Raw genomic sequence first — 22,890 nt, forward strand, 5'->3', positions numbered from 1 at the left:
CGCGGAGACCACTCACAAGCATGAGGAAGACCTCCTACGACCTCGTGGCGACCATGCTGCGAGTATGAGACAAGGGCAAACTCGGCAGAGGTCGTGAATTTGGTCTTGAAAGTGGGACATGGGGCTTAACCTTCCAGAGCTGTCTACCATGCGCAACCTTATTAACCTTACTCTATCGTCTGTGGCTTTGTCCTCGTCAACCTTTTTGGTTACTTCATCAGTCTGAAGAAGGGTCTCGACCAGAAACTTTGCCTACTCCTTTTCTCCATAGATGCTGCCTCACCGCTGAGTTTCTCCAGCATTTATTGTCTACTTTCTTCAAAAAACTCATTCAGATTTGTAAGACATGATCTCCTACGAACCACACCATGCTGACTATCCCTAATCAGCCTCCATCTATCCAAATGCATATATACCTTAGCCATCAGAATATTCACCAGTAACTTTCCTACCACAGATGTTAGGCTTACTGGTCTATAGTTCCCAGGCTTTTCCTTGCAGCAGCACTTGAATAGAGGCACAACTTTATCTGGCACATCTCCTGTCCAATGATGAATCGTATATATCTCAGTCAGGGCTCATGCAATTTGTGCTCTTGCTTCCCACAGTGTCTTCAGTTTATGTGATCAGGCCTGTGTGATTTATCTACATTCAAATGCCTTAGGACTTCCAGTATTTCCGCAGTAGTAATCTGGACTGTTCTCAAGGCATCATCATTAATTGTACCAATTTCCCCAGTCGTCATGTCTTTCTCTACAATAAAAACAAGAATTACTCATTGAGGACCATGCCCATATCCTGCAGCTCTACACAGAGATGACCGCCTTGGTTTCTGAGGGGCCTTATTTTCTCTCTCTAGTTATCCTCTTTCCCTTAACGTACTCGGAAAATCTCTTTGGATTTTCCTTAGTACTATCTGCATGTGCCCCCTTTTTCCCTCTTGATTTCTTTAAGTATCCTCAGATCCCCAAACTCAAAGGATAACGATTCTGGGCTGCCTATACCCGTCTCATTCCCCCCTTTTCCTGACCAGAACTTTAGTTTCTCCGTCATCCAGGTTTTCCTTCTCCCACCTGCCTTGCCCTTCACACTAAAATGAACGTGCATGCCTTGAACTCCTGAATAATTCTAACCTAAGAGATGGAGGGTGTGGTGGAACTGTTACTTTAAACATTAATACTTGCTCTTTACTGTCTTTTCATAGTACCGCCTAATGGTTTGGTTGTCTACTGTGGAACAATTGTAACAGAAGAAGGCAAAGAAAAGAAAGTTAACATTGATTTTGAGCCCTTCAAACCAATTAATACATCCTTATATCTTTGTGACAATAAATTTCATACAGAGGTAGGTAACTGTTAAATGCATTTGATTGTATTTACTTTATAGTGGCCCAATTGTGATCATCTTGCAGCTGACCTGTGGTGTGATTCCTAGACTGAGGGGTTGTGAGCCTTTAAAGATACAATTTTTGAAAACATCCCCAAACCACTTTTCAAATACAAAATAACATTGCAGTTAATTTTTCAGATTACCACAGAAAACTGTACACCATGTACCTTTTCCAGTGTGATGTACTGTATTAGTTGCTCACAATATTAGTCATCTGAATTGAATTGAATTGAATCCTTTATATTCAGACCTTTCGGTCTGAACGAAATGTCGTTGCCTGCAGCCATACATGTAATAATAAACAACACACAATAAACACAAATTAACATCCACCACAGTGAGTTCACCAAGCACCTCCTCACTGTGATGGAGGCAAAAGTCTTAGGGTTACTGTCTCTTCCCTCTTCTCCCTCTGCGCTGAGGCGATACCCCACCGGGCGATGGTAAGTCAGTCCCGCGGTTCAAGCTCCGCGGCCCGGGGGTGGTCGAAGCTGCCGCCCTCCAGTCCAGCGGACGCAGCTGTTGCCACGGGAGCTCCGGAAAACAGGCACCAACCTGTGACCTGCGAGCTCCCGACGATGTCGTCCACTAGCCCACGGCCGAGCCCCGGATTCAGGTCGCCGCCGCCTCAGCCACTGGAGCACCGTCTCCGCCCCGCTCCGAGCCGGACCGCCCACACAGGAGTGTCTCAGCCCCGCGTCGTCCGCCCTCACCGGAGCGCCGAGTCGTGCCGCTGCCCGAATGCCGCCGCAGCTCGAAGACGGCCAGCCTCGCGTTGGTAAGTCTTGGCTGGCTCTACCTCCGGAGCCTCGAGGTCGGTCGCAGGTTGGAGGCTGCCAGCTCCGCCATTAGGCCTCAGCTCAGACGTGGGAAGAGAAGGGGGATACGACAAGAAAGTCGCATTCCCCCGAAGGGAGAGACAGAAAGCCCTGTTTCACCCCCCCCCCCCCCCCACACATAACACAACCTAATAACCAAATCTCCAAATCTTTACTTTGGAACAAGCATATAAGGTGATCGCTTGATAAACTACTCGAGTCCCCATGGGTGAGTCATGGTTTCTAGTTGGGTGGGTGTCCAGTTCCACTCTGGTGTCTTCCTCTGTCCCAATGAAGTCCTATGTAAGCCCAAAGCTGGACATTGAATTTAAAACGGTCTCAAATAGCCAACAGTTGCAATGTATAATGGAACTGCTTCAGTGTGGTGCGAGATATTAAACTATTACTGTTTAAAAATATTTCTCACTTCTACGCTGTTACATAAATCTGGCATGTTGTAAATTTTTTTTTGAGTTTGGCATCTGCAGTGTTTTATTTCGCCATTGATTTTATCTTGTTTTTTCTCTCCTGTTTTGATGCATCCCCTCTTTACATTTCCATCGATATTATTTGTGATCAACAAAGCATCAACACATCTTGCCAAGCACTACCACCATTGTTTGGACACCAGCCTGTTAACTACCCTTTTCCTCATATGACACTTTGAACATATTTGATTTCTAACTTTGCCAGTTCTGAGGAAGAGCTACGGACAATAAATCAGATTTTCTTTCTATGGAGGCTGCCTGACATGAGTAGTTCCAACATTTTCTATTTTGGTTTCAAATAGCTTATTTCAAATGTATATGTAAATCAGTTTAGTTTAGAGATACAGTGTGGAAACAGGCCCTTTAGCACACATGATGCACATCAACACTATCCTACACACACTGGGAACAATTTACAATTTTACCAAGCCAATCATCCTATAAATCTGTATGTCTTTGGAGTGTGGGAGGAAACAGGAGCGCCCGGAGAAAACCCACGCAGGTCACGGGGAGAACGTAGAGATTTTCTGCAGCCAAGCACCCATAGTCAGGATCGAACCCAGGTCTCTGGCGCTGTAAGGCAGCACCTCTACCGCTGCGCCCATTATTCGAATGAACGGCTGAAAAATAATTCCCAACATGTGTGTAGGTTCTTTATTTAAAGTATTTTCCTATTCTTGAGGATTTATTATATTATCAGTGCAGACATATATCTCAACCTTTATTTTGCTAGTTTTGAATAAGAACTTTATTTCCCTTGCAACCTTTTTTCTCTTTCTCCCCTTGCCCACGCTCCCTCTCCCTGGAGCTCTTTCCAGCTGTTGAGTATGGTATGGCAACTGCTCTGTCTCCGACCGGAAAGCACTGCAGAGGGTGGTGAAAATTGCCCAACGCATCACCGGTTCCTCACTCCCCTCCATTGAGTCTGTCCAAAGCAAGCGTTGTCTGCGAAGGGCGCTCAGCATCGTCAAGGACTGCTCTCACCCCAACCACAGACTGTTTACCTTCCTACCATCCGGGAGGCGCTACAGACCTCTCCGTTGCCGGACCAGCAGGTTCAGGAACAGCTTCTTCCTTGCGGCTGTTACATTACTCAACACTACCTCGGTGATTGCCAGTCACTCCTTCCCAGACACTCCTTCCACCAGGAAAATAAATAAATAATTGCACTACTATGACTGTATGCACGTAGATATATTTATTTATTGCTCATATTCTATGTCGCTCTTCTAGGGAGATGCTAACTGCATTTCGTTGTCTCTGTACTATACACTGCACAAAGACAATAACGTTTGAATCTGAATCTGAGAGTACCCGTTGAGATTCAGAAATAATGGGGAATGCTGTATTTTAATACTTGTTTCCCGTAACATTTTCTGTGTTTCTGGCCTCTATGGGGTGCTCGAGAAAATGAGCATTCATTGGGACTTTAAACAAATAAAGTAAATTTGTCTAGTTCTCTCCGTTGCAGTATATTAAATGCTGCAGTCAATCTGCACATTGTAAGTTCCCTCAAAGAAGTGTACTATGATCCAGATAATTTCCTTACCTGTGTTGAGAGAGAAATGCTAGTCACCATGCCTGAGAGTGTACTAATACAAATCTAATAAAGTCGATGAGCCCCAGATCTGATTGTTCTCAAGGATGGCAGTAGACCAGCATTCATTCAAGGTCGCACCGTGTGCTTATCCAGAATTATTCTGTAGAAAGACAGGAATTTCCAACTCTGAAATGGACCACAGGTGCACCATCTGTAGGTTGAGATTTGAGGGCCTAGTATTTAGCCAACTCTTTGTTAACTGAAGTGAACAACCATTCTGATCTTCCATCAAAACAGTCGCTGTCAAATGGGACTTGCTTCTGATCTCTTGCACAACATTCATAGTTATTTTTCATTTTGAAATTGACATAAATTGTTTATTTTCTTGGAAGGCTCTTACTGCGCTTCTATCGGATGACAGCAAATTTGGGTTCATCGTAATTGATGGTACTGGAGCTTTGTTCGGTACTCTACAGGGAAACACACGAGAAGTACTACACAAATTCACAGTGGATCTACCAAAGAAGCACGGTATGGGCAGAGCTATTAGTTTCTACAGATTTCCACCACCCCCTCAATATTGCAATGTCTGAATTTGTTATCGTGCATGTTGAATTGTTACTTGAATTGCTTCCTTTTTATCAAGAAGTCTGGCAAATGTATATTTTGAATCCATTCCTTTGACGCCAAGAGTCCCAGTATCTGGTCTAAGATGCAAGCTTTCGTTATTTGGTTTAAAAGAATGACTAGGATGCTGGGGCGAAGTAGAGCAGGCCAATGGAACCAATCCCAATCTTGCCCCACCTCTTTATTCACAAGCTAACCCTATCGAGGCACGACTATATCTGTGTGATCAAAGAGCAGATTTGAATAGTCACTTTTTGTTGAATACCTCTCTATCCCCGTATTCTTGCCATAGCCCAGCAACACTTGTGTGGAACTCAATTCATCAACTTCACCCCTGCACTTAAATTCACATGGGCCATTTCTGATACCTCTCGCCCCTTGCTTGATCACTGTCGCCATCTCAAGACAAACTATCCATTGACCCGTACTGCAAACCCAATGACTCCCACAGCTACCTAGACTACGCCTCCTCCTACACTCTCCTGTGAGGATGTCATCTATATCTCTAATTACCTCCATCTCCGCTGCAACTGTTCTTGAGTTGAGGCCTTCCATTCCAGAGATCTGAGATGTCCTTCACTTTCAGGAAACTGACTCCTCCTTTTCTCCTCTCCCTAGCACTGTGGATGTTGGAACCTTTGTCCACATCCTTGCCTTGTAGATAGTGTTTCACCCCCATCATTCAGCAAATCATTGATATTTCGCAACTACAGAGTGATCCCACCATCAGTTGGATTTTCCCCATTCCACAACTTTCTAGTTTCCATGTTGACCACTCTCCCCGTGAATAGGAAGAGGTGACGTTTCGGGTCCAGACCTTTCTTGTAATTGTAATTAATTTATTAGCCAAGTATGTATAAACATACAAAGAATTTGATTTGCCATACAGTCATACCAAAAAAGCAACAAGACACACAACTACATAAAAATTAACATAACAACATAACATAACGGAAATACGATACGGAAAAAGTTGCATCTCCATTGAGGAAAGAGTTAAAAAACAGTTTCCCCACCCCCAACATAATACAAGACTAAAGATACACTAAAACAATAGACTAAAAACAATAAAAGAAATAATGGTCAAGACCGACTGTTTGCGAGGCTGCCATCGTACTGAGCCACCCGGTGGAATACGGCGTCACCTGGTGGATGGCGTATCTGATATCAGGGGAGTTGGCAGTATAGAGGTAAAATGTAGTCGGAGATGGTGAGACTGGTAGGAGAACGGGGAGGGGATAGAGAGAGAGGGGAAGCAAGGGCTACATGAAGTTAGAGAACCCAATGTTCATACCGCTGGGATGTAAACTACCCAAGTGAAATATGAGGTGCTGTTCCTCCAATTTGTGCTGGGCCTCACTGACAATGGAGGAGGCCCAGGACAGAAGGTCAGTGTGGGAACGGGAGGGGGATTTAAAGTGTTGAACAACCAGGAGATCGGGTAGGTTTAGACGGACTGAGCAGAGGTGTTCTATCCAGAGATGCTGCCTGTCCCACTAAGTTACTCCATCATTTTGTGCCTATCTTCGATTTAAACCAGCATCTGCACTTCCTTCCCACTCTCTCTGTGAATACTGGTTTGCTCACCCCTTCTCCCCCCAAGGCAGGTTCCCCTGTCTGTCCCTACACTAGGGACATCTGTCCCTACACTACCTCCATTATCATCTAGGCACCTAAACAGCCTTCCAGTTGAGGCAGTAATTCATCTGCACTGCCTTCAACTTTGCCTATAGCATTGTGTTTTTTCGATGTGGTCTCCGGTACATTAGTCAGACCAACAGCCTAAAGAACCACTTTGCCGAGCCTCTGTGTTCTGTCCGCTTTGACCATCAGGAGCTTCGGATTCTAATTATTTTTCCAATTCCACACCCATCTGTCTGTCCTCGGCCTTCTCTATTGCCAGGCCGAGGACAAACGCATACTGGAAAGACGGCATCATATTCCACCTATAACCTAATGGTTTGAACATTGAATTCTCCATATTCAGATAATCTACGGCTTTTTCTTTCTCATTCTGATCTAACCGGGTTTTCCTCTAACGCACGTGATTCTTTCCCTACCCCAAACCATTCATCTGTACGTCCCACTGGGTCCCTGCCCACCCTACCTCCCCTTGGATCAAGGCCTCATCTTTTCTTCCCAGATTCCATATATTCTATCATAAGCAGCCTTTTGCCTCCAGCTATCATTTCTCAGCCCAGCTCTTTATATTGGCTATCTCCCTTCTATTCTTTCAGTCCCGGTGAAGGGATCAGCTTGAAATGTCAACTGTCCATTTCCTTCCACATGTGCTGCTTTAGCTGCCGAGTTCCTCCAGCAGATTTTGTATACTGCTGCATAGATTTACTGGTTGAAGACAACAGGATTGAAGTTTCAATATCTGTGGCTATACTACATTGGTTAGGGCATTTAATACTTGAACTTAAGGAACATAAGAAGAGTAATTTACTTTTTGTAGTTAGGTATTTTTATATCAAACTTTTATATCATGTTGTAGAGATTATGTCCTGAAGTTATGCTAATGGCCTAGTTTATTGTCAACCTTGAAATTTGATGTTAACGATCTCAATCTCAGGCAGGACTAGATGGCAGGTAGACAAAAGTGCTGGAGAAACTCAGCGGGTGCGGCAGCATCTATGGAGCGAAGGAAATAGGCAATGTTTCGGGCCAAAACCCTTCTTCAGACTTCAGACTGATGTAGGGTGGGGGTGGGAAGAAGAAAGGAAGAGTAGGAGCCAGAGGGCTGAGGGAGAGCTGAGAAAGGGAGGAGACAGTGAGGGCTACCTGAAATTGGAGAAGTCAATGTTCATGCCGCTGGGGTATAAACTGCCCAAGCAAAATATGAGGTGCTGCTCCTCCAATTTCCGATGGTCCTCACTCTGGCCATGGAGGAGGCCCAGGACAGAAAGGCCATGGGTTTCAGTCCATGTTGAATGGAACTCTGTTTCATCATACAGCTCTGTCATTACAGGCCCTGATACTTGTATCTGAATAGAAAAATGCTTTGGATACAGGTTGAACAATTACATTTTGCTGTATTGACATTCTCTGATTGCATCTTATTACTCCCTGATGTCTACTTAAGTAGAGCAATCAAAGGAGCAAAGTGAAATATTTATCTGAAAATTTTGGAAACGAGGAGACTATATGCTTATTTCTTTTATTTTGTTAATGGAATCTCTTATTATGGATAGTGTGACAGAACATTGGAAAAGTGTGAGACGAATAGTGAGCCAGAATAGACCACTAAAATTAAACATTTGATATTTCTTAAGGATGTAAAAATAAAGGTTTTGGTGTAAATGTTAATAAGGACTTCGAGAAGACATTGAATAAGAGACTGCAACAAAAAAGGTGGACGTAATTGGTCCAATATTTCTTGACTAGAATGTTAAATGGGTAGGAGACAGAATGGAAATATTGGTTATTTGCTCTTTGGCTGTTTATGCCAAGTAATCTTAGGTGCCTAATTTTATATTTCTTGATATGTTGACTGAATGGAGGGCCTTATGGTAAAATTATCTTTGACTCATGGCCATCCACAACTGAAACAGGTCCTTTGGCCCATTCGTCCAATGTGACCAAGATGCCCCATGTAAGCCAGCCCCATTTACCTATGTTTGCCCTATTTTCCTGAAACTCTTTTCCATCAATGTCCAATTGTCCAAATTTTAAATGTTGTTGTACCTACCCCAACTACATCCTCTGGTAGGTCATTCCATATCTCGCCACCATCTGTATAGAAAAATTGCCGCTCGGGTTTACCCCTCATCTTAACCTATGCTCTCTAGTTCTTGATTTCCCCTACCCTGGGGAAAAAGACCTCCTGATTTATACACCTCTATAAGATCACCTCTCAGCACCTGCACTCAAAGAAATAGTCCTAGCCTGTTTGTACTCTATACGCCAGACCCTGAAGTCATGGCAGGAATCTTTTCTGCACTCTTTGCAACATGATGGCAGTTTTCCAATAGCAGGGTAACCCAAAACTCAACACAACAATGCCAAGTGCGGCCCCAATGTTGTCTACAACTATAATATACCGTCCCAATTTCTCTATTCATCTCCCTGATGGAAGGCCAATGTGCCAAAAGTCTCCTTCACCCATCTACCTGTAGCACCCCTATCAGTGAACTGTGTACCTGTACTCCAAGATCACTCTGCTTTCCAACTTTCCCCAGGGTCTGACTTTTTTCTGTGAAGATCCTACCCTCGTTTGACTTCCCTAAATGTACCATTTCACACTTACCTAAATTAAACTCTTTTTACCATTCTTATGCCCAACTGACCAAGATCCAACTGTAATGCTTGATGAAATTCTTGATAACCATCTCCACTGTCTACAATACCACATATTTTAGTTTCATCCTTGAACATTCTCATCCAAATCGTTTCTATAGATGACAAACAACAATGTGCCCATCACAGACCCCCCCGGCACGCCACCAGTCACAGGCCTCTGAGAAACAGATCAACTGTCTCCCGGCATATTTCTTCCTCAGTCCTGTTTTCTAGTTGGGGGCACAATAGCACAATACCAACAAGGTGACCACCCCCTTTGTTATTTCTCAACTTCACCCATAAACATTCTGTGGACGACCCTCCAGTAATGTCATCTCTGATTATTGTTGTGATGTTTTCCTTAATCAGTAAAGCAATTCACTCTCCTCTTACCCCCACCTCTATCATGCCTGTAGCACCTGTATCCTGGTACATTTGTGCTTTCGGACCACTTCTTTCCTAGCCATGTTTCCATAATGGCTGTAACATCCCATTCGCATGTACCTAACCACATCCTGAGATTATCTGCCTAACCTGTCAGGCCTCAAGTATTGAAGTAAATCCAATTGGATCCCTTAATCTTTCCTCACTCCCTGCCATACTCTTGCCTATCCTTTCCACTAAACTTGCTTCTGTTGACTTCCAGCCTCCCACATGTCTCACTACTACATTAGATCCTACCCCCTGCCAATTTAATTTAAACCCTCCTGAGTAGCACTTGCAAACCTGCCTTCCTCTTTAGATGCAACCTGTCCTTTTACAGATCACATCTGTCCCAGATGAGTTCCCAGTGGTCCATAAATTTAAATTCCTGGCCCCTGTACCATCTGCTCAGCCACACATTCACCTGTCATATCTTCCTATTCCTACCTTCAATAGCACTTTTGCACCAGGTGTAAAGTGCTATCCTGACATCCTGCTAGTTGATAGGTGCGATCAATAGTTACTGAGCATTTTCAGACTGTTTTCTAATTGGCTAGATTCTAGGCACTGTAATTGTGCATGGAACACAAAGTTGTAGATGTGCAACAAATATTGAAAATGCTGATGGACTCTTTAATCTTGAGACCTCAATTAGAATGGTTGAACTGTTCACAGTTTAACAATGTTTGATTAGACCTTAAATTCATTTCAGTTCTTCATTTCACTCCCATTAGCCTATTTGCCTTCACTGCATTTTGCTCAACAATACTTGAGGGATGGCATCTTCTCATTCAGTATATTACAGTATTGCAGACTGAACATGGAACTGAACGTTTCCAACAGTTTTTAGATTTCCAACATTGTCTGATGACCCTTTTTACCTTTCAATCCCTAATGCCTATCAGTTTCCTATACTTCCTATTATTCTTCATCTTAAAATCTGTCCACTCAATTTTTCAATTTCTTATAATGGGTCACTAAGCTTAGCTCTACCTTCCACCATTGATTTTGCTGAGCACTTCATTTAGTTTTCTTTTGTCTGGTTCGACTGTCTCAGGGATATTCCATTCATGTTTGTGCCACGTCTCAAAAAGGTTCCCTTTGTCAAGATCACAAATGTGCCAAATTGTAATCAAAATGACTGAAATACCAGGATAGATTGTATGGATAACTTTTAGGAGATACAAGGTTTATGTAGCAGTTTAAGGGATACTTTTATAATTAAACAGTTGATGGAATCCTACCTGTTGTTTCCTTTTGGAGGGAGATTTGAATATAAAAAAGCAGAATCTGCAGTAAAATGCGGATGTCAGAAACCGCTTAATGTTAATAGTACAGGTGCACAACCTTTTATCCGAAAGCCTTGGGACCAGACACTTTTCGTAATTCGGAATTTTTCGGCTTTCGGAATGGAAGATTTTTAGCGTAGATTTTAACGGCTGGCTCAGTGGTAGAGTGCTCGGCTCATATCCTCAAGGTAGCGAGTTTGCGCCTCGATCCCGGCAGTTACTCGATCAGGAGTTTGAGTCTTCAATGTAGTTTTTTTCTTGCAGAATAGGGAGGGTTAGGCTGGGATCATTCTCTGCGAGATGATCTTAGTGCGGGAGACAAGTGTAGGAGAGGTGTACTGACTGTGTGGGCAGAACTTTGGAAGTGATTGCCCACCATTCTCAAAAGCCGCTGTGTCTCCCTGTCCCTGGGATAGCAGGGGGCGATCAAACAGCACAATACCCCCTCCCCCTCCAACTCCAGAGGAACCCGCTCCCCGATGGGCCTCTACGGCGACAAGTGGCAGTTCGCCCACAGCCCGAGCTGCGCCCCCTCATCCGCCACCCCAAGAACAAGACGTACCTTGCACACCATCAGCTTCTCCCCCTTCCGTGTTCCTCTGGAGATGGAGCGGGGCTGGGCTGGAGTTGCTGATCTGGGATCTCCGTGCTTGCAGTGGGCCTGGGGGTCGGTGTCCCGATGAGGGGACGTAGCTCGGGCTGTGGGCGAACTGCCACTTGTCGCCGTAGCGGCCCATCGGGGAGCGGCTTCTGGTGGTCCTGACGTCTCCGGCCACCCCCCTGTACAGGAGCTGAGACTGGGAACTGTACCGCCCTTGCAGGAGAGTGGGGTTGTTTGCAGTTGCAGAGGGAAGGGGCAAGGGCGGTACAGTTCCCAGTCTCAGCTCCTGTCCAGGGGGGTGGCCGGATACGTCAGGACCAACAGGAACCCGCTCCCCGATGGGCCGCTACGGCAACAAGTGGCAGTTCGCCCACAGCCCGAGCTGCGCCCCCTCATCCGCAACCCGGGTTCCTCTGGAGTTGGAACAGGGCTGGGCTAGAGTTGCTGCTGGCTATGGGTCTCTGGGATCTCCGTGCTTGCAGTGGGCCTGGGGGTCGGTGTCCCGTTGCTCCTGACGTCTCCGGTGACTGGCACTGACCTGCTGGCATCGCCGACGTGAAGACAGTGCAAAGCCCCCGCGTCGGTGCAATGGGCGGGAAGCTGGAGAGGGGAGGGAAGGGGTCACACACATGGCCGGGAAGCAGAGGGGTGTAGGTGGGGTGAAACTGAAGGGAGCGACAATCTGCTGCTGCCTGCCCGCTGAGTTAAAACGTTCCCACGGTAGACTCACGATACACTGTGTATCGTGAGTCTACTGTGGGAATTTTTTAACTCAGCGGGCAGGCAGCAGCAGATTGTCAATTATTAACCCTCCCGCGCAATATACCCGCACCTTCTCTTTTATGAATGAGGATTTAGTTCCCCTTTCTTCGAGGACCGACCGGAGGTTCCGCTGTCACCTCTGCGGGCCGCCCTCGGTGAACGTCTTCAACGACCTCTCTTCAAGGACCGAAAAAATGTCCGCTATTCGGAGCTTTTCGTTATTTGGAATTTTGGATAAAAGGTTGTGCACCTGTAGTAGAATTTTGGAACAATTTCTTCCTGCTATTCCCAAAATCAAGAATGATGGAGCTTGGTGGGAGTTTCAAAGTTGCGTGATTGAGGATAATCAAAGGTGGTGATTGAGGATAAATATACTTATCTTCATGTGAGCCATCCTATAATTGATGGGGCTCTAAAATAGAGAACGCCCTTCCATGAAAACCTGTGGGGTAGTTCCTGTTGGTGATTTCTCAGACTGTATTACACCTGAAATTCCTTTTTGGAAAGCATTGATTTTTAATTGTATCTGAAGTTGAGGATAATTTTGAGCAAATTACTTGAAATAAATGACGATGCAAGGCATGAAATGATGAAGAATCCCATCCAATTGCTATATGTATTATTTGTGATGTTTATATAGCTACACTGGTAACATATGCCCTGTGATTGGAAATATACAAACTTGCTGGGGCTTGGAATTTGTACTCATGATCCAAGTTGTGCTTCCATATAAAGACTGGTCATTTCAAATTCGAGAATATTATTTTGAGCAAGAACAGTGGGTGTCCTGCCTTAGATTCTTCCCTTTATCAATACTATTAAAATAATTATTCTTTTATCCAAATGCTTGTTGAGAGATCATATTAATTAATCATTGCTTTTTGTAGTTTGTTATGCTGGCAGCTCTGAGATATATCAGACAATATGGAGTTTGCTGTTTATTTTCAATGTCAGTATTTGAAATAAACACATCTTTATAGACTTTTAAAGTTGTATTTTGCATTTAAAGGCAGAGGAGGGCAGTCTGCCCTGCGTTTTGCTCGCCTACGAATGGAAAAGAGGCATAACTATGTACGGAAGGTAGCAGAGACAGCTGTACAGCTCTTCATCAGTAGTGACAAGGTGAACGTGGCAGGTCTTATCCTGGCTGGATCAGCTGATTTCAAAACTGAGCTCAGTCAGTCCGACATGTTTGACCCGGTAAGTTAAATCAGAAGCGTATTGAGTGAAAACACTGAAATGCCATTTACACAGCATTCCTATGGTTAAATTCTGCTATGATTCGGTGAATGTTGAGTGATTGGGTGATCCATGACCCGGCATGGATATTATTTCTGGTAAAAGTATGGTATTCTGTCTTCCCTCTGGAATCAGCAATTACATTTACAGTTTTGTAGGTTTTTTCTCCATTTGGTCAATCTTAATGCATACTTCATTGTGCTAACGGTTGATTCTGCAGGTGCTGGTTTACAAAACAAGAGTGCTGGAGTAACTCAACTGGCCATGCAGCATCTCTGAAGAACATGGTTAGGTGATGTTTTGGGTTGGGACCCTTCTTCAAATGGAAACATTGTCCTTTCTTCTCTGGGGATCTCAGATCTGCCTTCTAATGGGATTTGATAGATAACCATAGGAGAAGAGGGCATTGTCAAGGCTGGCTTTCTTGCCTGGAAACAGTACAAATTCATCCCACGTTCTATATGTAAATGGCTAGATCAGCATGGGTCCATTACTTAGTTTTGCTGCCCTAAAATGGCAGTGTCTGATGCTTGTTAGACATTGCTTAGTATGGTTTGCAAATTTTTTTGTATTCCACTAGTTATATTAAAATTTAATGTAAAATGTTAACTTCCACAATGCGTTTTGCCGTTTCCCCCGATTTTCATTTTGATTTCAGATTGTGAAATTTGGAACCCATACAGGTTCATTACAAACTCATGATTGTAACTGGTTTTAAATGAGTGTTAGGGTGCAAAATCAGAAATATATGGAACTAACAGAGGAGGATTGGTAACTTTTGATTAAAGGAACAATCTGTCTTCATTAACGAGAATATAGGCAAAGAAAAGCTATGATCAGTAGTCATGGTTAATGTAAAGGACTTTAATTGGCGGGAAACCTTCTACACCAACGTTTTCTGAATGTGACAGTGGAAAATAATGGTGAAAGCATTTGGAATTTCCTTATCCATTTCTTTAAAGTTCCTGGCTTTGGGGGATAGTTTCAAATTTCCAAATTATATTTCCTTAAACTGCATGTTCAACTCTTTGTTTTCTCCTAGAATGTCACATGTATTTTGCCCACGCTGTGAAGACCATTATCCATAATGTTGTGCATTGTCAAAGAACAATATTTTACCTCCGACAGAATTGTAAAATATGTTTAAATGTAACTGGGCTGAAAAATTCTGATTTTTTTAATTTTTTTTTGCTGGCAGTTTAGTGAGCAGCCAGTGCCTACCTTATTTCTGTGTTTGTATGGTGCAACATGGAACTCGTTGGAAATCGAGTTATGACATTCTGATCCTGTCACAGTGCTGAAACCAATTACTAAGCCGTACAATGTAGGAAGGAACTGCTGGTCTACATTGAAGATAGACACAAAATGCTGGTGTAACTCAGCAGGTCAGACAGCATCTCTGGATAGAAGGTATGGTATGATGTTTCGGATCGAGAACCTTCTCTGAACAATGTCTGAAGACACCTGAAATGTCACCCATACCATCTATCCAGAGATGCTGTCTGACCCGCTGAGTTGCTCCAGTGTTTGTGTTTATTTTGTGTACAAGCTGTAGAGCTCCGTTGTGCTTAATTGATGATCTGCATGCACTTTGTATCTGACCCCGGCATTGTTTTAAACTGGGTTTCTGATCTGTGAGGAAAGGTAACTGGTTTGTTAAATATTAATGTTTTTAATGTAGCACGTAGATGACTTTAAATACATTCGCTGCTTGTTAATTTTTACTTCATTGTTTTTAACCTTCAAGCTGTTTTTTAATGGTAGCTAGTGTTCAGATATATTAAATGGCTCACTGTCCTATGCAGTCCAAACAGTCTCAGGGTTCATCGCTTGAGGCTAAGTCAGCGCTCGATCAAGGCTCTGCTTCATGGGATAGCTGTGGAGAATATGTTGCTATGCAGGGCTGCAGAAATCAGTGTGTTGAATCCAACAGAGCAGCAAGAGTTTGGATGTGCCAGCAGCTTAACTCTGAATCCTGCATTTCTCTAGAGGTGTGGAAGTTAGATCTGAGCTGTCCTGTGAAGAGTTTAATACTAATGCAGGGAAGAGAATTGTCTGACACCACTGAATTCAGAGCATCCAATTATTCGATTCCATCTTTCTGATTTTCTCGTCTGCCACAATAACAGCCTTGGCCACCACTCTCTCAGCTGGAGCCTGGGGATAGGCCACTCCTAATGAGTTTTGTTGCTTTGCTAAAGAAAAATCCAGTCAGACCAACGTTTAAATTACTAGAAACACTCGGCAATTTGGGCAGTGTCTGTAAAAAAGAGAAACCAAATTAATGCTAAGACTCTGAGCTGAAATGTTAACCCCATCGCCTATCCACAGATGCTGCCCGACCCGAGTGTTTCTAGCACTTCAGATTCTTGACATCTGAATTTTGGATTTCATATGTAAATGTCGGCGAGATTTTGGTATCATTTATCACAACTAATGATAAATAACGTGGACTATGTATGATTTCTCAGCACACAAAACTTTGACACCTCATTGTTTTCAGCCCCCTCGTCCTTTTGTTTGGGACTCAAGAGCCACAAGGATATTTGTTGGAATTGTTGGGGTACAGTGCTGCTTTCTAGTGTTTGCATTTTCATTCAAGCTGTAATTGTTGTTATGTGTGTTTCTATACAGCGATTGCAGAGCAAAGTACTAAAACTGGTGGACATCTCCTATGGAGGTGAGAATGGTTTTAATCAAGCAATTGAGCTATCAGCTGAAGTCTTATCCAGTGTGAAGTTCATCCAGGAGAAGAAACTAATAGGTGAGAAATTACTGGTGCGATTCAACACCAATTGATTGGATAAATTAAGAGCTTAAACTTACACACCCCTTTCACAATCTCTGAATGGCTAGAGTGCTTAATGAACAGCACTTTTAAAAAAAATTCTCAACTGTTTTGTAATGAACTTGGTTATTGAATTCCGTTGTTGCAAACCACAGTGTGATAATGACAAGTGGATGATGGTTTCTTATCAATTAAGGAACAGATTTTGGAGTGATTGCTGAAGATGGCTCTTGTTCTCCAATCTTCAATGAAACCTTTTACATCCTTGACATGATGCCTTAATTGAATGCCAAACTTTGAGTAGTGCATCGTGTTGTTCATGCTCTCACCATAGGTTGTGCACTCATGTTTTTATGGCAAATCAGCTGATTTCAAATTGTAATGGTTCCTGTATTACACATGAAACCATTTGTACAATATTACTGGTAGTATTTTTGTTATGTTTCTCTGGGGCCATTGGGCATTAAAAAGAACGTGGTCTGATCTTGCCTGCCATCCATATATGTGGACTCTTTTAGGCAGTAACCTTGTCCATAAAAGCCCTGGGAGCTGTTATTTTGTTGGCACTAGTGCATTTTAAAATGTTTGATTGATATGGGTTAGAATGCTTAGCTTGAGCAGTAACATTTTTTTATTTCATCAGGGCGATACTTTGATGAAATTAGCCAAGATACAGGGAAGTACTGCTTTGGAGTAGATGACACACTTAAAGCATTGGAGATGGGTGCAGTTGAGATCCTGATAGTTTATGAAAATCTGGATATTATGCGATACGTACTACGCTATGGCACAGAAGGTAATTACAGATCCTTTATTTGTCAATTCTTGGGTGTTAAAATTAAGACTGAATGTAATTTGTGATGTCAATTGGATGCAATAGACGGCTTCACTGTATCCTTTATTCCCCAGAAGAGAAAATCTTGTATCTGACACCTGAACAAGAGAAGGATAAATCCCATTTCACGGACAAAGAGGTACAATTTCATTCTGTGCAGCAGTTATAAAAGAATTGAATGCTATGTGTTTTGCTTTTCTTTCAAAGCGTTGTCTAGTTAAAAATGTTAGGGTTTCAATTCAGTGACTAATGGTAGCAAGACTCTTGTAAAAGGCACCATTGCAAAACATTTGAATGTACTAGTGTGTAGGAAAGAACTGCAGATGCTGGTTTAAATGGAAGGTAGACAATGCTGGAGTAACTCAGTGGGACAGACAGTATCTCTGGAGAGAAAAGAAGGGTTTTGACCCGAAAAGTCACGCATTCCTTCATCCAGATATGCTGCCTGTCCCGCTGAGTTACTCCAGCATTTAGTGTCTACCTTCCATTTGAATGTACAGGTGCACAACCTTTTATCCGAAAGCCTTGGGACCAGACACTTCTCGGATTTCAGAATTTTTCGGATTTCGGAATGGAAGATTTTTAGCGTAGATTAGGTAGGTAGCGCAGGCGGCTTGAAAAGTCTGGAGCGGCTGCCTCCTCCCCGGAGAATCATTGTAAATCATTGCTTAAATGTTAGTCAGTTAGTTTGGAGGGATTTTATGTGGGATGGGGGGGGGGGGGGGGATGTGGTGAAGGGGGAAACTTTAATTCTTAGTCCCCTACCTGGTCGGAGAGGCGGGGAGCGGGCAATGCCTTACCGGGTCGCCGTGCAGTAAGCTCCGGAGCGCTGTGGCCGCCGACTCCCAACATCGCGGAGCTGGGGCTGCGGGCGGGCGGCGCTGGATTTGGAGCGCCGTGCAGCCAGGGTAGAGTTGCCGGGGTCGGAGCTCCAACCGGCGCCGCCGGGTCGGAGAGGCGGGGAGCGGGCAATGCCTTACCGGGTCGCCATGCAGTAAGCTCCGGAGCGCTGTGGCCGCCGACTCCCAACATCGCGGAGCTGGGGCTGCGGGTGTCCGGCCGCGGGCGGCGCCAGTTGGAGCTCCGTCCCCGGCAAGTCTACCCCTGGCTGCGCGGCGCTCCAAATCCAGCGCCGCCCGCCCGCCCGCAGCCCCAGCTCCGCGATGTTGGGAGTCGGCGGCCATAGCGCTGGGATACCAGCGGGGAGCGGGCAATGCCTTACCGGGTCGCCGTGCGGTAAGCTCCGGAGCGCTGTGGCCGCCGACTCCCAACATCGCGGAGCTGGGGCTGCGGGCGTCAGGTCGCGGGCGGCGCTGGATTTGGAGCGCCGCGCAGCCAGGGGTAGAGTTGCCTGGGTCGGAGCTACAACCGGCGCCGCCCGCGGCCGGACGCCTGCAACCCCAGCTCCGCGATGTTGGGAGTCGACGGCCACAGCGCTCCGGAGCTTACTGCACGGCGACCCGGTAAGGCATTGCCCGCTCCCCGCTTCTCCGACCAGGTAGGGGCCTAAGAATTAAAGTTTCCCCCTTCACCCCCCCCCCCCCCTTCACATAAAAGCCCTCCAAACTAACTGACTAACATTTAAGCAATGATTTACAGATGTTTAAGTGTCTCCCCGGTCTCCGGGGAGGAGGCAGCCGCTACAGTAGTACAGACCTGGGTTGACCGTGGGTCGTTTCAGGTCAAGTTTGGCGCCAAACGCGAGCTTTGGTGTGCAGACGACATCCTGGAAAAAATGTCCGGTTTCCGGAGCTTTTCGGTTTCCGGAACTCCGGATAAAAGGTTGTGCACCTGTACTTATATTTTCCTGAGATGCTATTGACTTTTTTTGTGTAGGGTCTCGTGGTTGGTAGGTTAATGTCTGAACACCATGCATTATTTCCTGGTGCATGACTGGGGGGGGGGGGGACAACAGTTAATAGCAACCAAGGAAGAATCATTTTTGAAGGTGACCAGGTTAGAGCTACAGTAGAATATTGTTAGAGGAAGAAAACTGAAGCAAGTGGCATGTGGGTTTTTATTCCTGAAAGGTACACCAACTACATAATCCAAAACATTTTGAATTGCAAATCACAAGAAACACCATTTTATTTTGAACACAAACAAAAATGAAGTTACTGAGACTAAGTAAAAATTCAATTCGTTTTTTAAAGACCTGGTACTGGGCTAAATGAGATGGAGGGCTATTCAGCAAAACCCATTTGTCTGTCATAGACCCGTATCCTGTTTAGTTTATATATATTTTTTAGTAGTTTAGAAATACAGCACGGAAACAGGCCCTTCGGCCCACCGTGTCCGCGCTGACCAGCGATCCCCGCTCATTAACACTATCCTGCACACACTAGGATCAATTTTTACATTTACCAAGCCAATTAACCTACAAACCTGTACGTCTTTGGAGTGTGGGAGGAAACCAAAGATCTTGGCGAAAAGCCACGCAGGTCACAGGGAGAAGGTACAAACTCCATACAAACAGCACCCGTAGTCGGGATCAAACCCGGACCTCCAGCGCTGCATTCGCTGTAAGGCAGCAACTCTACCGCTGCGCCACCGTGACTGCCGTTAAATCTTTTCCTTTCCATGTTCTTCTCTCAATGTCTTTTAAATGTTATTGTAGCTGGCTCTACCACTTCCCTGGCAGCTCGTTCCATAAGCACCACCCTCTGAGTAAAGAAATCGACCCTTGGGTCCCTTTTAAATCTTTCCACTCACCGTAAACCTAGGCTCTCTTGTTCTTGATTCTTCTTCCCTGGGAAAAAAATTACGTTAGCCTTATCTCTGCCCCGCCTTATTTTAATCTATCTTTCTAAGGTCACCCCCCAATCTCCTGCGCTCTCCGGAATCAAGTTTGAACCTGTCAACCTCTCCCTATGCTCTGCCCTTGAGGCGCGGTGGCAATATTCATCTTTGTACTTTGACCAGCTTAATGACATCTTTTCTATAGCAGGGTAAACAATACTGCAAATGCGGCCCCACAGCCTTGTACAATTGCAAAATATTGTCCCAATTCCTGTACCCAATGCCCTGACTCATGAAGTCCTGTACCCAATGCCCTGATTTCACCACCCTGTCCAACTGTCATGTCATTTTTTTGGAACTATATGTACTTGTACGCCCATGTCCTTCTGTTCTATGATACTCTCCAGCGCCCAAGTGATGGCGTGGTGGCACAACGGTTGAGTTGCTGCCTTACAGCACCAGAGACCCTGGTTTGATCCTCGCCATGGGTGCTGTCTTTACGGAGTTTGTATGTTCTCCCTCTGACCCCGTGGGTTTTCCCAGGGAACTCCAGTTTTCCCCCATATTCCAAAGACGTAGAGGTTTGTAGGTTAATTGGCTTTGGTAGATTTGGTAATTTGTCTGTAGTGTGTAGAATTCTTTGGGGATTTTACTTTGCCTTGCCTGCCAGATCCACCTCATGTCACTCTTGTGTTCTTGGCCCAGCTAATGAAAACAACAATCCCTCTTATCTGCGGATTTGTGCTTCAAGGACACTGCTCCCTTGGACCCTGCCACATATGGGCATTTCCAATACTTTAGTCTTTCCAATGTGCATCACCTTGTATCAATTTGTCATCTATGAACTTACCAATGATACCTTCTTGAAACAGCAAGGATCCCAACACCTCTACAAACCGGTACACTAATGGTCAATGCTCCTTGTTACAAAAGCGACCCTCCACCATCACTCTCCAATATTTCTCCATCACTCTCACCATCATTACAAAACCTATTTTGGATCCGATTTTCCTTGTAACGAATAGGTTTGCATTGTTGAGTGACAATACCAACAATGCTGTAATCTTTACTTGAAATTCTTCCCTTTACATGTCAGCAAAATGGGAGTGACCAGGATAAATGGAGAGCTGTTTAGAGATTATTCAAATGCTGTAGTGTGCTGCTCATGGGTAAGAACTGATGAAATGGTTGGTGGGCTGATCATTTTGTATGCTTTTTACATAACTGAGTCTCGTGAATGAAATAAAAGTTGAATTATTAGTCCAGAATGTATGATGTTAAATTGTGCAAACTTAAAATATAGTTCAGGTTTCATTTAATCAACAAAGTAAACATTTCAATTTTCTTTTTAAAAATACAAATTTAGACTGGACAGGAACATGAGCTGATAGAAAGCATGCCCCTCCTGGAATGGTTTGCCAACAACTACAAAAAATTTGGAGCTACACTGGAGATTGTTACAGACAAATCGCAGGAAGGATCCCAGTTTGTGAAAGGCTTTGGTGGGATTGGTGGTAAGACACGTATCTTCAACTGTGAATTGGACAGCTTGCCTGCTGACGGCTTGTGTAGAATCTCAGAGACTATATCTGTGGCCTACTTTTCCATCCATGTCATTTACCAGTCCAGTAAATTCAGTCTAAGATTACTAGTTGAGTTGATTTATAACTAAGATAATCAAGTTAGATATTGCAAAATGCTGCTAAGGAGATGCATGTGGGGGATGACTATCAATTATTGCAGCACAACTATTTTGGTGATTTAGGTGCTTTCTAACAGAATCAAGTGACAGATTTCAAAAATCACACTAAATATAGGGCATTAAGTCAAGCTAACAAAAGTGTTGTAACTAAAGAGCATCATAACTTTAGAATATTTGAGTTTGTTGCCTGGATGTACATGTGTAGCTGCAGCTAGTATAGTTAATTGCCTGCTCCTATTCCCTCACCACAAATATCTAATACTGTCAAATTGGAGTGTTCAAGATTTGACCTAATTTTGAAGCTGTGAAAAAAAGGCAAATTAATAGATTGTTAGGGAATAACTATTTTGTTTTATATGTAAAGCCTCTGTCCCAGTTTGCCCTTGACTCATACTCGCAGCATGGTCGTAGGATGTCTTCGTAACTCTTCCTCATGCTCGTGAGTGGTCTCCGTGTACTCGTGGCCTCAAGTAGGCCGCAGCGTTTTTTCCAGCCTGATCAAAAATGTCCACGACTAAAAAAAAGGTCGGCATGGAAAAAATTGATACTTTTTACTCATAGGTAGGTCGTAGTAGGTCGTGATGGTAGTCGTGGGTAGTCATAGGTCGGTATCTGGCCCGAGAAAGAAAATGCAAACATGACATCATTTTATCATGTGATAATTTTCCACTCTTAGCTAGTCGTAGTTGGTCTTAGGTGTGGCAGACTGAGGTCGAGGGGGGTCGTAGGAAGTCAAAGACATAGTCATAGGAGGTCGTAGACATAGTCGTGGGAGGTCTTTTGCTTCGGCGAGTCAACACGAACGACATTTTTTTCAACTCGTCTCAGGTCTTCTAAACTCGTGGATTAGGTCGTCCAAGTGGGACAGGCCCTTTACAATTCATATCTTTCAAAAAAAAACCTGACCTGTGCTAAATTGGGCTTATAGTCATGCAGCACAAAAACCGACCTTTCAGCCCACAGAGTCCATGCCGACTGGCGATCACCACGTATCACGATCCTACATACTAGGGACAATTTTAGAATTTACCGAAGCCAATTAGTATACAAACCTGTACATCTTTGTAGTGTGGGTGGAAACCAGAGCAACCGGAGAAAACCTCCGGTCACAGGGAGAACGTACAAACTCCGTACAGACAGCACCCATAATTGGGATCAGACCCAGGTCTCTGGTGCTGTAAAGCAACAACTCTACTGCTGCACCAAAATTAAGTGTCTTTTAAATGTTGGTAATGTACCTCAACTACCTCCTCTGGCAGCTCATTCCATATACCCACCACCCTCTGAATGAAAATATTGTCCCTCTGGTTCCTATTATATCTTTCTCCTCTCACCTTAAGGCTTTGTCCTCTGGTTCTTGATTCCCCGA

The 22,890-nt window shown here is 44.2% G+C and overlaps 1 protein-coding gene across 3 annotated transcripts in view; it reads left to right on the forward strand.

The window, feature by feature from the left end:
* Window positions 1-22,890, forward strand: part of etf1 (eukaryotic translation termination factor 1) — a 49,552-nt gene that overhangs the window by 18,173 nt on the left and 8,489 nt on the right. For 2 of the 3 annotated variants that reach the window (XM_033030001.1, XM_033030003.1), the window contains exons 3-9: window positions 1,205-1,344; window positions 4,628-4,766; window positions 13,228-13,418; window positions 16,092-16,221; window positions 16,889-17,041; window positions 17,155-17,219; window positions 21,186-21,333. In XM_033030001.1, coding sequence (XP_032885892.1) covers window positions 1,205-1,344; window positions 4,628-4,766; window positions 13,228-13,418; window positions 16,092-16,221; window positions 16,889-17,041; window positions 17,155-17,219; window positions 21,186-21,333 — 966 coding nt within the window. The remainder of the gene's footprint in view (window positions 1-1,204; window positions 1,345-4,627; window positions 4,767-13,227; window positions 13,419-16,091; window positions 16,222-16,888; window positions 17,042-17,154; window positions 17,220-21,185; window positions 21,334-22,890) is intronic. The other variant, XM_033030002.1, reaches the window with a different exon arrangement.

This window comes from Amblyraja radiata, chromosome 11 (assembly GCF_010909765.2).
Source record: "Amblyraja radiata isolate CabotCenter1 chromosome 11, sAmbRad1.1.pri, whole genome shotgun sequence".
NCBI classification, from domain to species: Eukaryota; Metazoa; Chordata; class Chondrichthyes; order Rajiformes; family Rajidae; genus Amblyraja; species Amblyraja radiata.